The sequence below is a fragment of the Lepidochelys kempii genome, chromosome 11 (assembly GCF_965140285.1).
Source record: "Lepidochelys kempii isolate rLepKem1 chromosome 11, rLepKem1.hap1, whole genome shotgun sequence".
In the NCBI taxonomy this organism is placed as follows: Eukaryota; Metazoa; Chordata; order Testudines; family Cheloniidae; genus Lepidochelys; species Lepidochelys kempii.
The window spans coordinates 53,474,064-53,490,153 of NC_136390.1; the positions used below are offsets into that span (position 1 = coordinate 53,474,064).

At 42.9% G+C, this 16,090-nt stretch overlaps 1 protein-coding gene across 1 annotated transcript; it reads right to left on the reverse strand.

Moving 5' to 3' along the window:
- Positions 1-549: 549 nt before the first annotated feature.
- Positions 550-14,129, reverse strand: CAVIN2 (caveolae associated protein 2). The gene is made up of 2 exons (XM_073306222.2): positions 13,493-14,129; positions 550-3,167 (listed from the first exon to the last, which is right to left on the reverse strand). Exons 1-2 carry the CDS (start codon positions 13,946-13,948, stop codon positions 2,376-2,378), a joined length of 1,248 nt encoding a protein of 415 aa, XP_073162323.1. The 5' UTR covers positions 13,949-14,129; the 3' UTR covers positions 550-2,375.
- Positions 14,130-16,090: the final 1,961 nt, after the last annotated feature.

Sequence of the window (16,090 nt, forward strand, 5' to 3'; positions counted from 1 at the left end):
TGACAAAACATGTCTGACTGCTAATTTTTTCAGTAGTACTATCTGAATTAAAGCTTATAGGGAGGAACAAAACAGACATTGTTGGGTTCCCTGGCTAGCATTTCATGGCTGCAAGAAGTTGACAATTGTTCCATAAAAGGTTAAACATGTATGCTTTGACCTGTCTGTAAAATTAAGTCTAGTAAGGCTATGTGGCACTCTAGAAGACACAAATTTATCTGTGTGACTAAACAAAATGTACAGTTCAATACAATTATGCCTGTAGGAGTATTTAAAGTATTAAAAGTCTAGTACAATGCAATAAAAATGCAGATGGAACTATCAAATTCACCAAGCTGTCTGAAAATATTCAGATGCTTTAGCAATCTGGTAAGGTGATATCTGAAGAGTTAAATTTGAGAAATGGTTCTTGGATTTCTAAATAAGAACAAGGGAACAAAAAATAAATGTAATTGGGACATAAACTCAAGTAGTAAATGTTTAGTCTTTAATTTTGTTTTTACCAACCTCTAAAATTTCGTTGCCCAAACACTGACATAGTTGTATTAGTTTGATTATTTCTTTTTTATTTACTTCATCACATCTGTAGTTAGTTACAAGTATTGAATAACTGAGTTACATTTTAGTTAATACAAAATAATGTAGCTGCATGGATTTATGTCATCATTCTTCTTACAGATGATAGTTCTTGTATGATACTATATAATAAAGAGCTTAACTTTTAACAGTGTCTGTTTAAAATCCGCTATGCTTCCAGGCTAATTTCCAGCGTGATTTACTGGTTCAAGAGAGTGCTCACATCCATTGTGTGATCTCTGGTAAGCATACTGTAATGTGTATTTTTTTCTTAGAAAACTTTAAATGATTTGTAATTTTAAATACAAGGAAGGAAGCAACATGTTAGTGCAATGTTATGTAACAAGCATTCAGTATTCAAAAGGAAACAGAAAAACAAAAATGCATAAAAATAACATGGATGTGAGGCAACTAAGGGTTTTAGCCTTTTCTTTTTTTCCATTTATAAGTAGCTGGAATGAAAATTCAAAGAGAATGAAATTTCTTTAACCCCTCATTTTTAATGCCTTTTCTCAATTTGAAACCTGTAATTTGAGAATATGTAGTAATTTTTGTATGTGAAAGTTGTAACATTAGTGGAGAGTCCAACCCCATGGCTTGTATAAATTGGCCTCTTTGGCAAACAGTTAAAACCACAACACACTGTTATCCTTCAACATCCTGACCAGAAACACAAAACTTTACCTTTTTACAAAAATTGTCCTTACATCCCTGTAACTATGTAACTATTCTGTAGGTATAGCATTACATATATGAAAGTCTTTATATAGATAAGTTATGCTATTTTCAAAATATTCTTAGGTACAGGTGCAAAGATGGAAAATATACTGCTCTAAGGAATAAGTAGAAATTTAATTGTGTTATTTGAGTGTATATTCTTTATGCTGGCAGTAGAGATTTTTTCCTTTTCTTTTTCACATTCTCCCCTTCTGCTCTTTCATCATATTGCCTCTAAGTTTCTATCATATCATCCCTTGCTTCTATGTCTGTCACTATTTTTGCCAACATGCCAAGCGTTACCTAATATCTCACGGTAAGTACTGTAGCTAGTTACACATTCATCCTTGAAGTCATCTATTTCTATAAACTGCTGTGAATTACAAAACCATGACTCCCTTTGCCATATAAACACAGTTGTTTCTATTAAATGACTAACAAAAGACTCTGGGTGAAATCCTGGCCCCACTGACTCAATGGCAAAACTCCCACTGATTTCAGGAGGCAGGATTTCACCCTTTGCATAGTCTGCTCTTCTAGTCAGAATGTAAAATGGAGCCATACCCAAAATAAAATATACATGTGTATATACAACAGTTACTGAGTCTATTACCTTGCCTTGCCATGTCCCGGATATGCTAAGCTAAGCTAGAGTGTTCAGTGACATTGTTTATATAAAAACTACTACACAGCTACAAAATACTGCAATAAGAGGGAAAAAATATTTCTTGACTACTATCCAAGCACTTCCCTGATCTAAGTTAAAAATCCAGCTGACCAGCCTGCCTCCCCTGGTCAGGTTCTTCTCCTGATATCTCCAATTGCAACTGACTGCAGCAACTCTAAATTAATATTACCAGCTGTTTGACCTAGTATAGGAGTGGAGCACCTTGTAGGTTGCCTGCATAGTAGACCTTGTTCACTCTGCATCTCAATACTATGCAATACATTAGCACTGCATAGAAAACAACAAACTTAATTGTTGTCACCCGATACGTTGTATGTGTAACAGAAATATACATTGCTTCTTCGCTTAACTAAACCTTTTTGCATTTCTGAACACAAAGGACGGCTCAGATTTATTATGCAGTTTGGTCTATTTGGAGAACAGCTGCTTGAGTTGATTCTTCATCAGATTGTTCTGTTTCCCCACTGGTTGGTTTGTTTCTTTCATCATACAGTCTCTGGCTAGAAACTTCTAGTGCTGTCCCATATTCTTCATCATCTTCAACAATTGAGAGCTCAATGTTGCTGTTTATCTTCGCGTCCCCTTCTCTGCTTTCTTTCTCTAGAGAATCAGCTATTGCTTTGCCTTCCTCAATTAGAGAAGTTGGAGGTGAGATATCTGAGAGCCCCTCAGTAAACGAGGTGGTCTCGTCATTTACTGCCTGCTCACTGCTTGTAGTTTCTGTTGGTTTGTCTTCATTTTCAGCAGGGGTCTCTCCTTCATGGACTTTCTTCATGTTCAATGTGAGGGGAGACGCTTTGAAAGAGGAGCTTTTTGAGGATGAGGATTTCTGATGATGTGGAGTGAGCGATTTCTTAATCTTCTCCCGTCGTTCAACTGAGACAATTTTTGTGCTGATCTTGTTCATCTTTTTCTCGATATTTTGGCGAGAAAATGCTTTCTTGAGGCTGTCCACTTTCTTGAGGCTTGATCTTTTTATCTTCTCGGCTCTTGATTCTCCCATTTTTTCCTCTACGCTGTCATCCAGACCATCTTCGTCATGAGGCATTTCATCATCGGACGACAGCTCCACTGTATGCAAGGTTTCTTCCAGAGTTTTGTTCTCATCCACAGACTCTTCCTTTCCTTCTGTAATACTGGGAACTGGTTCTTTCACAAACACGTTGGCAGGAATCTCATTTTCCTCCTGAAAGAGAGGACAATATTTGAGTTTCATAGTTCACAGGACACAAATTTGATAAAGCATAACCTTGCACAATGTTACATTGTTTTTTTACAATGAGATGAAGGAAGCTGAGCATTTTTTATTGTTTTGGTATATTTAGCCAGCAAGAAGCCACTCAAAACCCTCTCAGCCATTCCGTTGTACAGCTTGAGGCAAATGAGGGGCCAACTGTGATATTCCAGTTTCAGAGGGCTCAGAATATATAGATCTAGAATATGAATCAATCCTATTCTGTCATTTAAATTAGATATTACTAATAAGGGTTTAACTACAAAGCTGTAAATCTAATGCTAGAGAAAAAGGGTAGGGTTGTGGTTAAGGCATGAGACTGAGCACTGGGAAGTTTGGGTTCAATTCTTGGTTCTGTCACACTCACCACATGACCTCAGGCAAGTCATATAACCTCTCTGTGCTTCAGTTTCCCTGTCTATAAAATAGGGATATACTGCTGACCTATGACACAGGTATAGCGAGTCTTATTTCCTTAAAATATGTGTTTTGAGATCCTCAGCTGGAAAAGTGCAATATGCATGGAAAGTAGGATTAATTGTGTTTGAGAGGTTGCTAAAAGTTGGTAAAGTATGTTTGTAAAGAACGGACCACATCCTTAGTTGGTGTAAATGGTTAAGCCTCATTGATTTCAGTTAGTTTTACAGCCACTGACAATATGTCCAATATTTTTAGTTCTGTTGAACTTTGATTGCAGTAGCTTGAACACTGCTGGAACAGTTTGATGGAGCTGGATTTTGACCACCTTGATTCACACGAGGATGAGACCTTTGGCACGTTGCTCTCACCCTGCCCATGTCCCGGCTTCCTCTGGATGGAACAGTGCTCTGCAGGGTTGAGCTCTGGGAGGAGAGGAGGAAACAGCAGAAGGGGGAGAGGCTTGGCTTTTAAAGGAGGCCCTATGGGCAGCCACAAGTGCTCCAGAGCTAGTGAGGGTGCACAGAGTTTCCACGTGGGGTAGCGCAGGCCTCCTGCAGATCCCTCAGGCAGCTGTATGAAGTCTAACCCCAAACCCTTTCTGGGTGGGTCAGAACCCAGCATCTCCTTTCCCTGGATGGAATATCATGGGAAAAACTCTGAAGAACTTTGCACAGGTTTCCCTTCTCCGTCTCCTGTGGGTTTTATGGTAGGAGAGCTGATCCAGCGCGAGATGATTAGAATATGTTGCGTTTCCAAGATCGAAGGAATGATACTGATTTTCTTTTTTATTTGGGGGGTGGGGATAATGGAGGATGGGACATATAAACTAAACACATCTATGAAATGTCTAAAAAAAAATGAAAGTGAAAAATCATGCAAAAATGAAAGGTGACTAATGTTCCATGCCCCAGGGAATAACAGTAATTCTTTGCATCAAGCAGTTGAGGTGGACAACAGCTGCATATTATTTTTTAGAACCAAAAAAGGCCAGGGAGGGATGTATTCCAGAAGTCTCTAAATAAAGAGCAGACTGAGCAGGGGAAAGAGCTGGAACTGGAAATTAAGGGCCGCCTCCTGCAAATAGTTACTACTGAGTACAGCGCTTGCAGCCATGAGGAGTTCAAAGGGGACATCTCCTAGTAGTAAGCACTACATTAGGTAGTAAGTTTCTGCAGGGTTGTGTCCTAAGACAGAAAAGCAAGCAAACCTACAATACTTCCTTTATTTCTTTTCCTATCCTTGTAATAGCTGCATGTTCTGCATTCATATTACTTAGTTTATCATTTTTAACTTGGCAAAGCTTAGGAGATACCCCAGTCACCTCGTTCAGAGCTACAGACTGTGGGGAAAGAATTCAAAACATCTCTTTTAGATATAGAAAGGGCTGTGTGCCAGATGTGATGGCCTCAGGTCTGTCCTTAGTGGGCTAGAGACAACATTTAAGGGAAAAAATACCATATGCAATTCAAAACCTCTGTTCATTAGCACAGGGTGTGATCCCTAGAGAAAATGGTCTCTGGGGTTACGATTTCTGGTGAGGCTGCACAGGAATGACTGGATGAATGCACTGCAAACACCAAACTACATTTTGTATGCGGCTTGGTTTTTTAAAATAAAAAGTCACATTCCTTTGCTGCTAGTCCACTACAGAGCCTTCCTGGAAACAAATTATCCATACGCCTATGAACAGAATTTTAAACAAGTGTGCTTGGTGTGTGAGGAATATTCTTCAAGGTTACAAAAGAAAAAGGATAGAAAACACTTCTGAGATATTTGTACGTTTTAAAATTCTATTGACCTTGAACTAACAATAAATAATAAACTTGGACAAATGACGCTCCCAAAATGCTCTGTACCTTTCCCACAGTGGAATCCTAATAAAACTGTCACCCTTGCTGCATGTTTACATATAAAGATTTTGTTCTGGTGCTGAGTACTGTAAGTAAATGGGCACGGTATAGTCTTGTGATTTTTAACTTGGTTTACGGTGACCAGAAAGCAACTATTTATCACAGCAGCTTTAACGATCCAAAAAAGCCCTTACTGCAATTAAAATATTTATAATGTTCTCCAATTTGATTACTGAAATATGGACTATATGAGCAGACACAATTGCTCATTTGACCCCAATACAACTATTTGCAGAATCAAGTATAAGGCATCAAGTATACAAGTTTACTGGCCTAACTGTCCAGATTCTTTCCAAATCTGGACAATTAGAATTTGTGTACAATTCTGTATGATCCAATATTCAAGCATAAGAATGAATAGAACAGATGGTCTGAAACCTTGTAATCACTTGTAAATTACATTGATTAGGATTTATTACGATTTGCTTTAACAGCTGAACTATATGAAATAAAAGGCCCAAATCCTGCCATCCTTACTCAGATAGAACTCCCTTTGACTTTATTGGGAATTCCGTCTGAGGAAAGATGAGTGGGATCTTAATATAGCAAAATGGTTTCACATGAAATTGATCATATACGGAGTCTGATCCAGAGATGAACCAACACTGCTCAGTTCAAGGTCAATTCAGTGACACTTCTAAACTGTTAAATTGAAGTACTGCAAATTCTAAAAACATTACTATAAACATTTTATTTTAATATTAAAATACATTTGTGGGGAGGCTGGAACATCCAGTTTTCAGTACAGATAAAAATTCATAACCTCTATAATGCTCCATAATAATCAGCTAATTATTCATTTAAAGTTACAGAGGTGGGATGTACTTGTGGCTGAAGCACAAGTGTGGGAATCAGGAAGTCTGGCTTGTATTCGCACCACTGTCACCGATTTCATGTGTAAATCAACCTTTGTGCCTCAATTTTTCCACCTGTAAAATGGAAGTATTTTCGTCTCTCAGTGGGTGTTGAGACTTGGCTCATTCATGTTTGTAAAGCATTATGGGATCCTTAGATAGCAGTTACAACAAAAATGGAAATTATAATAGAATAAAATCTCTAGAATGAAATCTGCTTTGTTGCTAATACTGTTTTAAAAATCATTACTATGAGCATGTTAAATGCGGTATCAGGAACTTTGACTGCAGTCTACCCAGAAGTCCTTCTGAATTCCATTATGTTACGTTTGGTTGTGCTAGGTAGGTTGCAGGACTGTAGTTCACTTTAAAACTCCAGCACGTAAGTACCATCTATTAATTTTTCCAGATAAAATTTAAGCATCTGATCTCTTGGACTAGATCAAAACCAGGAGAAATATGCTAACCAATTCTGAGATGGGATCATAATATATCTTCCTTCATCCCCCACCTTTAGAAAGCTAAAACAAGGCTTGCATTTTTCCAGATTAGTCATTACTGTACACAACTAAGGAGCAGCCTTTCTGTATTCTGTTTCTAATGTCATCAGCTGGGACACAATCCTGCAAGTGCTCCGTGGGTGTGGAACTCCCACTGACGTCAACAGGAATTTGACCTGAGTAGTTTCTGCAAGATCAGGTCCTTGGTCAGCATAGAGGTTTTACGCAGTCGTTTCGGGGGCTCTTGTTTATGGGGATATATACTTCTCCTCTGTAGTAAAAGCTATGGAAAGGCCTCACATTCATAACGTACTATAAAAATTGAACTATGAGTGAGTATTTATAACAAACAGTGAGAATTTTTTTTTAAATCACCTACCCCTGGAATGGCTAGAATCACCACTGAAGACAAACATCTCTGCAACCGCTGTGTTGGGGAAGATAGGAGCATTTAACTGGCTACATCTAGAGCCGACTATGTAATAAAAGGACATGTCACATACAGAAAAACTTTTCTCAAGCCTCCCTCCCTTGTTATTTTTCAGAGGGCCGTTAGATGCTTAACCATCTAATATTCTAAATGAATGTTTTGCCAAATGCAGAGCAGATTTCTGTCGAGTAAGTTTACTACTGCTCAGAACAGCCTTAACTCCCTCCACTTTTTCTCAGACCACACCTGCTCTTTAAGAGCTTGTCTACACTACTCGCTGGCTCAGCAGGCAGCGATTGATCCAACGGGAGTTGATTTATCATGTCTGACACGATAAATCAACTGCTGAGCGCTCTCCCATAGACTCTGGTACTCCACCAAAATGAGGAGTGCAAGCAGAGCTGAAAGGAGAGCGTCAGCTGTCGACTCACTGCAGTGAAGACACCGCGGTAAGTAGATCTAAGTACGTTGACTTCAGCTATGCTATTCACGTAACTGAAGTTGTGTATCTTAGATCGACCCCGCGCGGTAGTGTAGACAAGCCCTGAGTTTGTAAATGGATGTGGGCACAGTACCAAACAGGACGCTGTAGAGGCAAATTCTCTAATAAGTTAATAGTTTTCAGCACATCAGCCATAGCTCGCTTACTTTCCCATTTTCTTTTTTTCTTTACTTTTGAAGATGAAGATGCTTTTTCAAAAGGCTGTTTGTTATGCTGGTTGATGCAACAAAATGCAAACACAGTTAATTTCCTGTGGCTTTCTCTGCTCACTTCATTTCAGGATCAGATATTCACTAACTGCAGTGCCTAGAAGGGGCCTGAATACCACTTTACTGACTCCTAGCTATAATTTAGCATATTTTTCTGTCCCATCCAGTAGTAAATGAGAGATTTTTATTGAAACACTAGTCTGTATTCCTCTTTATTTTGGATTTTACTATATCACCCCCCTTCACTCTGTCTTAATATATGTGTGACCGCATAAAATTTGTTCTGAATCCATGCAGTCCAAAATTGTGCTGGTCATGCGGTTGCAACAAAACAGACAGGAACAATGCCAAAGCTTAACAAGGATTTAAAAACAGTCACTTCAGTGTTTTAGACTGCTGCACCACTTATGGTATTTGTAATTATTTTTAAAGCCTTACATGTTTAGATGTGACAACATTAAAATATGGCATCAATTAAAGAAATATGCAAACTAGGAACAATACAGGACGTCTCGGGAGAAAAAACCCCTAAACATTTGAATACAAAATATGCAAATTGATAGTTTTCTCACTGTGTTTTCATATTGAGTGTATACATTGAGGGAAATCCAATGCAAACAACTCACAGCCTGTCCTCCGAAAATACAAACCCTGAGCTCAATCATGTCTTCCTTACACACCCAATGCTCCTGTTAAAGCAACAATAGGGAGCAAACTCAAATTCAGAATTGAGTCCCTAATCTTTGCTTTTATTTTCACATGAAGTTGTTTTTCTAAAACAGGAGACAGAGTCCTTAATGAGAAACGCACAGCATGAAAGTTAAATTTGTTTTTAAGTGGCAGAAAATAAAACCTAAACTAAACAAAATTGCCCTTTATCCAAATTCCATTTTCAAAACAAATCTGATATTAATACTGTATCATAGCAGCAGTTGCTTCTTTCGCCCAGAGGTCCCTGTCCAGTGTCGTACACAAATCCATCCATCCTTTTGAGCTTTTTCCTGTGTTTAATTCTTTTCCTGGGGGGACAGTCTAGATCAGAGGTGGGCAAACTACGGCCCATGGGACCCTCCTGCCTGAGCTCCTGGCCCGGGAGGCTAGCCCCCAGCTCCTCTCCCACTGTCTCCCCCCGCCCCCCGGGGGCCACAGTTCACTGCACCGCTGGCGCAATGCTGTGGGCGGCAGGGCTGCGAGCTCCTGGGGCAGTGCAGCTGCAGACCCCAGCCTGACCCGGTGCTCTGTGCTACGCGGTGGCATAGCTGGCTCCAGCCGGGCAGCGCTGTCATGCCGCCAGTCACCGGTGCTCCAGGCAGTGCGATAAGGAGGCAGGGAGCGGGGAGGTTGGATAGAGGTCAGGGGAGTTTGGTGGGGGGTTGTCAGGGGGCGCGGGTGTGGATAGGGGTTGGGGAACAGGGGAGTTGAATGGGGACAGGGGTCCCGGGGGTGCAGTTGAGGGGGGTTGGATGGGGTGGCAGGGGGCAGTCAGGAATGAGAGGAGGGGTCAGATGGGGCAGGGGGGCAGTCAGGGTACAGGGAGTGGTGGTGGTGGGGGGATGGATGGGGCAGGGGTCCCGAGGGGGCCATCAGGGAACAAGGGGGGTTGGATGGGGCAGGAGTCCCAGGGGCTGGGCCATGCCTGGCTGTTTGGGGAGGCAGACTCCCCTAACTGGCCCTCCATACAAAGTTTGCCCACCCCTGCTCTAGAGGACTAATAGGTCTTTTCCATATTAAATGTCTCTTAAAGACACCATACAGCTTTTGGGGAGATCTGAAGCCAGGTAACACAGTTATTAGCAGGCTTATGCAGAAGGAAAGTAAGGCAACAGAAAAGCATCATGACCAACATTTGGGATCCTTGCCAGGGTGTGGTCAGTGTGCTCCCTTGAGCAGAGTACAAGCTGGGAAAGAGAACAGCGCAGCCTCTGGGGGTGGAAAATCCCAGCCCCTCCCATCTTCACTCCTGGGAGAGAATTCCAACCTCTCCAAACAGCTCTTTCACACCAGCCACTCAAATGTGACAGGCCAGAAGACCTTTGTCTGGGACTTCAGTCCACAAGACACCCAAGTTTCTCTTTAATAGCTGGTTTGTGTTACTGACAAGTAGTATTGCAATCTCTTAGCAATGTTGTTGTGTCTATGTTGCTCCCAGGACGAGAGAAAGAGACAAGGTGGGTGAGGTAATATCTTTTATTGGACCAACTTCTGTTTTGGAAGGGTCAAGCTTTCAGGTTTCACAGAGCACTTTCTCTGATCTGGGGAAGGTAACCAGAGTGTCCGAGCTAACCTCAGGCCAGATGGTTAGGCACCAGAGGTTCATGCATGCTGTAGAAGACCACTTAAAATAAAGTGGGCAACTAAAAGTGAGCAGGCAGCAGAGTGCGTAACAAGTTCTTGTAATGAACCATAAGACCAGTGTCTCTGCTTAGTCCATGGATTTTAGTATCTAGCACAATTCTAGCGTCTATGAATTTGTTTCCAAACTTGTCTTTTGAAGGTGGTGTGCAGGTTTCCTTTGAGGATGGGGATTGAGAGGTCAGATATGGAGTGCCCTGTATGCTTATCAATCTAACCCTCAATTGCCCACTTCAGTTTAAACTAAATGGTCTCCCTGAAGCATGTGTGAACTCCTTATGCTTAAGCATTTGTACTAACTTGTATTTAGCTTATTCACCCTAGTTACAATCCCCAGACCTGAAGAAGAGCTCTGCGAAACTCAAAAACTTGTCCCTTCCATCAGTAGAAGCTGATCCAATAAAAGATATCACCTCACCTACCTTGTCTCTCTGTTCTCTTGGCAATACATTTACTGAAGTTAAATGTGATTTTTTTTCTTTGCTAAATAAGGGCCTTAGGCTTGATTCTCCTATTATTTACACCAGCTTTACAGCAGGTTAGCTCCACTGATTTACACTGGGGTCAACTATGGGTTGGTTCACGTAAGTGAGAGGAGAGTCAGGTCCTCTGAATCCGTAGAGAGATTTAGGACAACACCCTTCTGTACGAAAGTATCTCTTTGAGTGATGGAACTGTACAAGGTGAATTTCCTTCTGCAGTCACTCACAAAAATGGGGCTACATTGTTTGGTTTGCTTTTGTGACCAATCATGCATTTTGGAACCTGGTATTAAAGAAAGGCCCAGGCCAAAACCTCCACTTTGAAGGTTCCTGAACTTTTCAGAGGATTTGATTTGGCAAATATTTCTCTTCAGCCACCGGCTTGTCCTCCTTCAAATCCCTCAAGACTAACTTTTACCATGATGCCTAAAAAGCCCTACCAGCAGCGCACAGCAAGACAAGAAGTGAACTGAGCCAGTATCTCACCCTTACTCCGTCCTTTTGTCTGTTTCTTCCACCTGTTGTGTCTTTTCATAATCCTACAATGCACATTCTTTAGAGAAAAGGATGTCTGTTTTTTGAAAAAAAATTGTATAGTCCCTAGCATAATGATGCCCTGATTCTGACAGATCTCTGGATGCTACTGTAATATAAATCATAATAAACATCTGGATCAAATCAAAACTTTAGAGCGAACCCCACCCCAAATTTAAAGGTTTAAAATCTAAATTCTGTATCTCAAACCCATCTTTTGGTATCTGATCCCTGAAATAGTACTATTTTAAATTTCGATAAAATATCTGAAATTCTTTTTAAAAACCCAGGTACTGCATCTCTTTTAATACATCTGGTACATGGTCAGCTTTTTAGTTGCTTTTGAGGTGGAAAAGACCATATATGTCTATATGTGCCATGATCTCTTCCTCATCTGTCTTTAAAATACTAACTTATAGCTTCAAGAGAATAATAAGCAGCAAGGTGGGGTCTTTCCTAAGGGAATGGGCTGTAGATTAATTAAGCCTGCCAAATCTTTAAATCTAGTACTACCCTGATTAAAAAAAAAGTATATATATGAAAGTGGAATATATAATCCAACATGATATTTAACAGCATAAAAGATAAATTTACACTTCAGCATTTAACTAGCTGAAGTCAAATCGGATTTTCCTGAAACAAAATTTCAATGACACTTTTTAGACGTAAAAGGCACGTCCCGTACTTGGTTAAAATTCATGTTGTGTACAATCCACATCATTGCTTAAAAAGGAGAAAATATGCAAACTGTTCGTTCATACCACCGAAAGGCTGACAAACAGAAAGCTGAGTTTTACAACTGTGTTTTTAATAGATTGCGGAATATGCTGGGGTCAACCTAAAAATCAAAGTTGGCATTTTGTCGAGGGCAACAAGAACTCTTAATATTCTAAGTATTCTACTTCCTTGATCAAAACGGAAAGGTTACTTTTTCCCAGTTGTGACCTCAAAGAGTTAACGATTGAATTATGCGCTCTCTCTGAAAGTTTCCACTAGCTCCTCTTGTGCTGCAATGAAACCATAACAGCAGCAATGGATTCCTTCCCCTTCCTGGGGGGAAGCCAACATAAACTGGTTGGTGAAATGCAGAGTTTTCTGTGCATGCTTTCTTAAGAACTGTTGCATGCATAAAAGTTACAAACTGTCCATGCTAAAATACAGGGACTTATTGGCCATGAATGTGTGCCCACGCTGCGGAGGTGCTAGTAATTCTGAAGTGGAAAATGTGTGTATGCATGATAACGTAGCGGTATTGCAGAATGGTAATGAATCTGTGACTTGTGTTAGGTGTGGCACAGAGATGCAAAATGTATAAAGAGCCCCCTACTTTCATGGGCCAGTGAATCGGAGTGTTCTTGCTAGTTAAGCACCGATAGTAGTGATAGAGAATATATATTGCGCGGGGGGGGGGGGCAGTGCATGTTTTGTACAAGGGAAGTGAGCATAGTTCACCACAGCACGGGTCTGGAAAGTATTTGTATCCATGTAAAAAGGACTTGTGTTCTACAGATGATGAATCTGAGCATTCTTTGTGTGTGGCCCTAGGAAGATTGAGATGAACAGTGTATTTCCATGAGAAAACCAAGTCTCTCCTAAGAGCCATCCTTGGGCAGCACTGCCCTGGCCAATGCAGGTAGCTCCAAGGGAAACTGCACAGGTTACACACATTTAATTCAGTAGGGTGTTCTCCCGGGGGGGGCGCACCTGCAGCTCTGAAGCGTCTGGCAAAGGCATGGCTGGGGGCAAGCCCATGCCTCGCACAAGGGCGAGGAGTTGAGAAGTTCTGTACAGCGCCGTGCGTGACATTTCTCAGCAGGGAGCGAAGGGAACTAATCGCCGCCGCACAGCGGGAGCGGGGGTGAGAGGCCCCGCCGCTGGAGCGGGCCTCGCCTTTTCCGCGGCCCCAGGGTAGATGAAGGCACTGGGCTCTCCACCAGCCCTGGCCGGAGTGGCTATGGGAGAAAGAGCGGAGGTGGCTGAGCGCCTCCAACCGCCTGCCCCCGGGGCGAGAGGGAGAGGACGGCGGGCGCCAGGCACCCCCTCGGGCGGGGGCAGCAGGGTCCAGCCCGCCGCGCCGGACTCACCTGGAAGATGAGCACCTTGAAGCGGTTGCGGCGCAGCAGCTGCGCGTGGTTGTTCTCCAGCCGCCGGACCTGCGCGCACTGGCGCTCCATGCGCTCCCGCACCTCGCGGGTGTGCGCGCTGACCTGGCGCGACTTCTCCAGCAGCTTGCCGACCGCGTTGCCGGTGGAGGTGTGGTGCTTGCACAGCTTGCTCAGGCCGCCCTGGATGCCCTTCACCGAGCCCTCCAGCTCGATCTGCCGCTGCTCCATCCTGAGCTGCTTCTCCTGCACCGAGTCCAGCATGGTCACCAGCTTGTCCAGCAGCGTGAGCACGGTGAGGGCGTTCACCTGCGAGCCCTCCCGGATCGCCTCGCCCGGCGCTGCAGGCAGCGGGCTGGGGCCGCCCGAGGGCTCCGGGCTGGGGCTCGGCGGAGCGTGGGCGCCGCTCCTCTCGGCCTGCGCCCCATCCTCGCCCATGGCGGGGGGCCCCGGGCGGCCTGCTCTGCCGCGCTCCTTCCTGGTGGGGACCCGCCGCTGGACGCGGTCTGCCCGCCGCGCTGCCAGCCTCTCTTAAAGGCTCCCCCGCTCCCCACCCAGTGGGAGGCGAGAGTCCGCCAACGCCGGGCTCCGCTCAACTTTGGGCGACACACACCCGCTTCCGAGTCCCCTCCCCAGCGAGGAAACCAATCCCGGAGCCGGGTGGGGGTGGGGGTGGGGGTGGGGGGCGGGGGTTGCCTTCGCCGTCAGTGGGAGCAGGATCGGGCCCGCCAGCTTTCCCCCTGCTGCTGCAGGCTTAACTCCCCCCAGCTCTTTCAGTGGCATGTCATATTTCAACCATGACTTCATGCAAGGCGGGGAAAACCAGCCCGCCGTGGCCCAGTTCCATCGCCAGCCGTTGGCTGCAGCCTGTAAACTTCTACCCACTGCTCTGCGACGGGGGCAACACAAGAGCTTGTGTTTTTCTCCCCCCGCCGGGCCCGTTTTCCTGGATACCGAATGATTTGGATAGAAAGTATTGTTTGCCTTTGTTCTGGGCTGGCGGATGGGTTTCAGCTTGAACCGAGAAAGGAAGGGGAACAAAGTTTAAGCCACCTTTAGTTGTTGTTGTTGTTTTTTGAGAGAAATATCTCAATGGGCTTATGAAAGCCGCGGGGGAAGGGCTCATGAGTAAATAAAATCCAACCACACCCATTGCCTGAAGCTAAAGGCAAGAAAACCAGTCACTGTGTTTGCAGGATCAGGCCCTTTAACATTACAATTGCTATTGAGTTCTCTGAGTTACAACTGAGATAACCAAGCTCTGCTGTGTGAAAAATATGTCAAGCGTAACTCAGAGAACTTCATAATATTCTCATTTCTATCATGTTTTAAAAATATTTTTAAAAACTTTTTGGGTCAGACATTTAAAGGTGGCCTCTAATGCTGCATCTGCATTTTTGTGTCCACACCTGCAGATAAAAGTGGTTGGATTTAACCATGTAGCTATTTGATTGTGCTCTCAAAGCAAGTAGTTAAATGTCTTCTCTTTTGTGCCCACGGTTAATTGGAAGGACAAAATGAGAGGCTGTCTTGAAGGCTTTTAAAAAATATATGGGCCTTGATCCTGCAACTGAATGCATGCAAGTAGATCCCTGGGCCCTCCTGCAGCCCCACAGAAGGCAAAAGACTTCAGCTCAGGGGTCCACATACATGGACCCTGGAGCCTTACATGCATACTTAGCTTTATGCATGTGAACTCAGTGGGGCTGCTCTTGTGTGACAGTGTTTTCAGAATTGGGTCTTTGAGCTTTCTATGAATTTAATGTTTATGACAGGTGCTGGCTTGACAGCCCTGGAGGTCTTCTGTGTATCCCCAGGAGAGCCACAGACTGGAAAGTCACAGTGCAAACTTCTTCCCACTGAACCTCAAATATATCCCGAACCTGACCCAGACAGAATGCCTGTAGGGGGTGTCTCAGCTATACTGTGCAGTTGCAACTGACATTGTGCCCTCTCATTAAAGTTAGCAGAAATCACTTAGCTAAAATCCTGTAGCGGGCTTTGGAAATATGTACTGTTCTGATGTATATATTTTCAAACATAAGTGATCAAGGTAAACAACTTTGAAAGTCACCTATTTTGCATACAAATCTGTGATCTTCACAATAATTTTTAATATCAATTAAATGTCATATAATGTAGACACAATGTGGATAAAATGCAAACATTTGTTGATTTCACTGGGACATACTAAAATTTTCATTATAATGGATTTGGATAGTTTTGGTTTTAATTTTGTATTCGTATAGGATTTTGCAATAACCTAGTAAAATACTTTTACAAGAACCAATACACTCCTAACAGAAGCTTTTACACTGTTTAAAAGGACTCACACAGCCATGTTACGGAACGATTTTCTTACTGTTTTGTCCCTCATTCTAAATGTTTATACTAGTGTCAAAAGGCAGGAAGATATTAAAAACTATTTAAAGTTAACTAAGGGCTAAATTTTGCTTATTTGGAGTTGTGTGCACATCATAGAATCATAGAAGAATCACAGAAGATTAGGGTTGGAAGAGATCTCAGGAGGTCATCTAGTCCAACCCCCTGCTCAAAGCAGGACCAACACCAACTAAATCA

Excerpts from the sequence above, each read along its gene's own strand:
- CAVIN2 (XM_073306222.2), bottom strand. The coding sequence starts at position 13,948 with ATGGGCGAGGATGGGGCGCAGGCCGAGAGGAGCGGCGCCCACGCTCCG. Across the intron at positions 3,168-13,492 it reads TCAAGGTGCTCATCTTCCAG|GAGGAAAATGAGATTCCTGC; the intron begins GTGAGTCCGGCG and ends CCTCTCTTTCAG.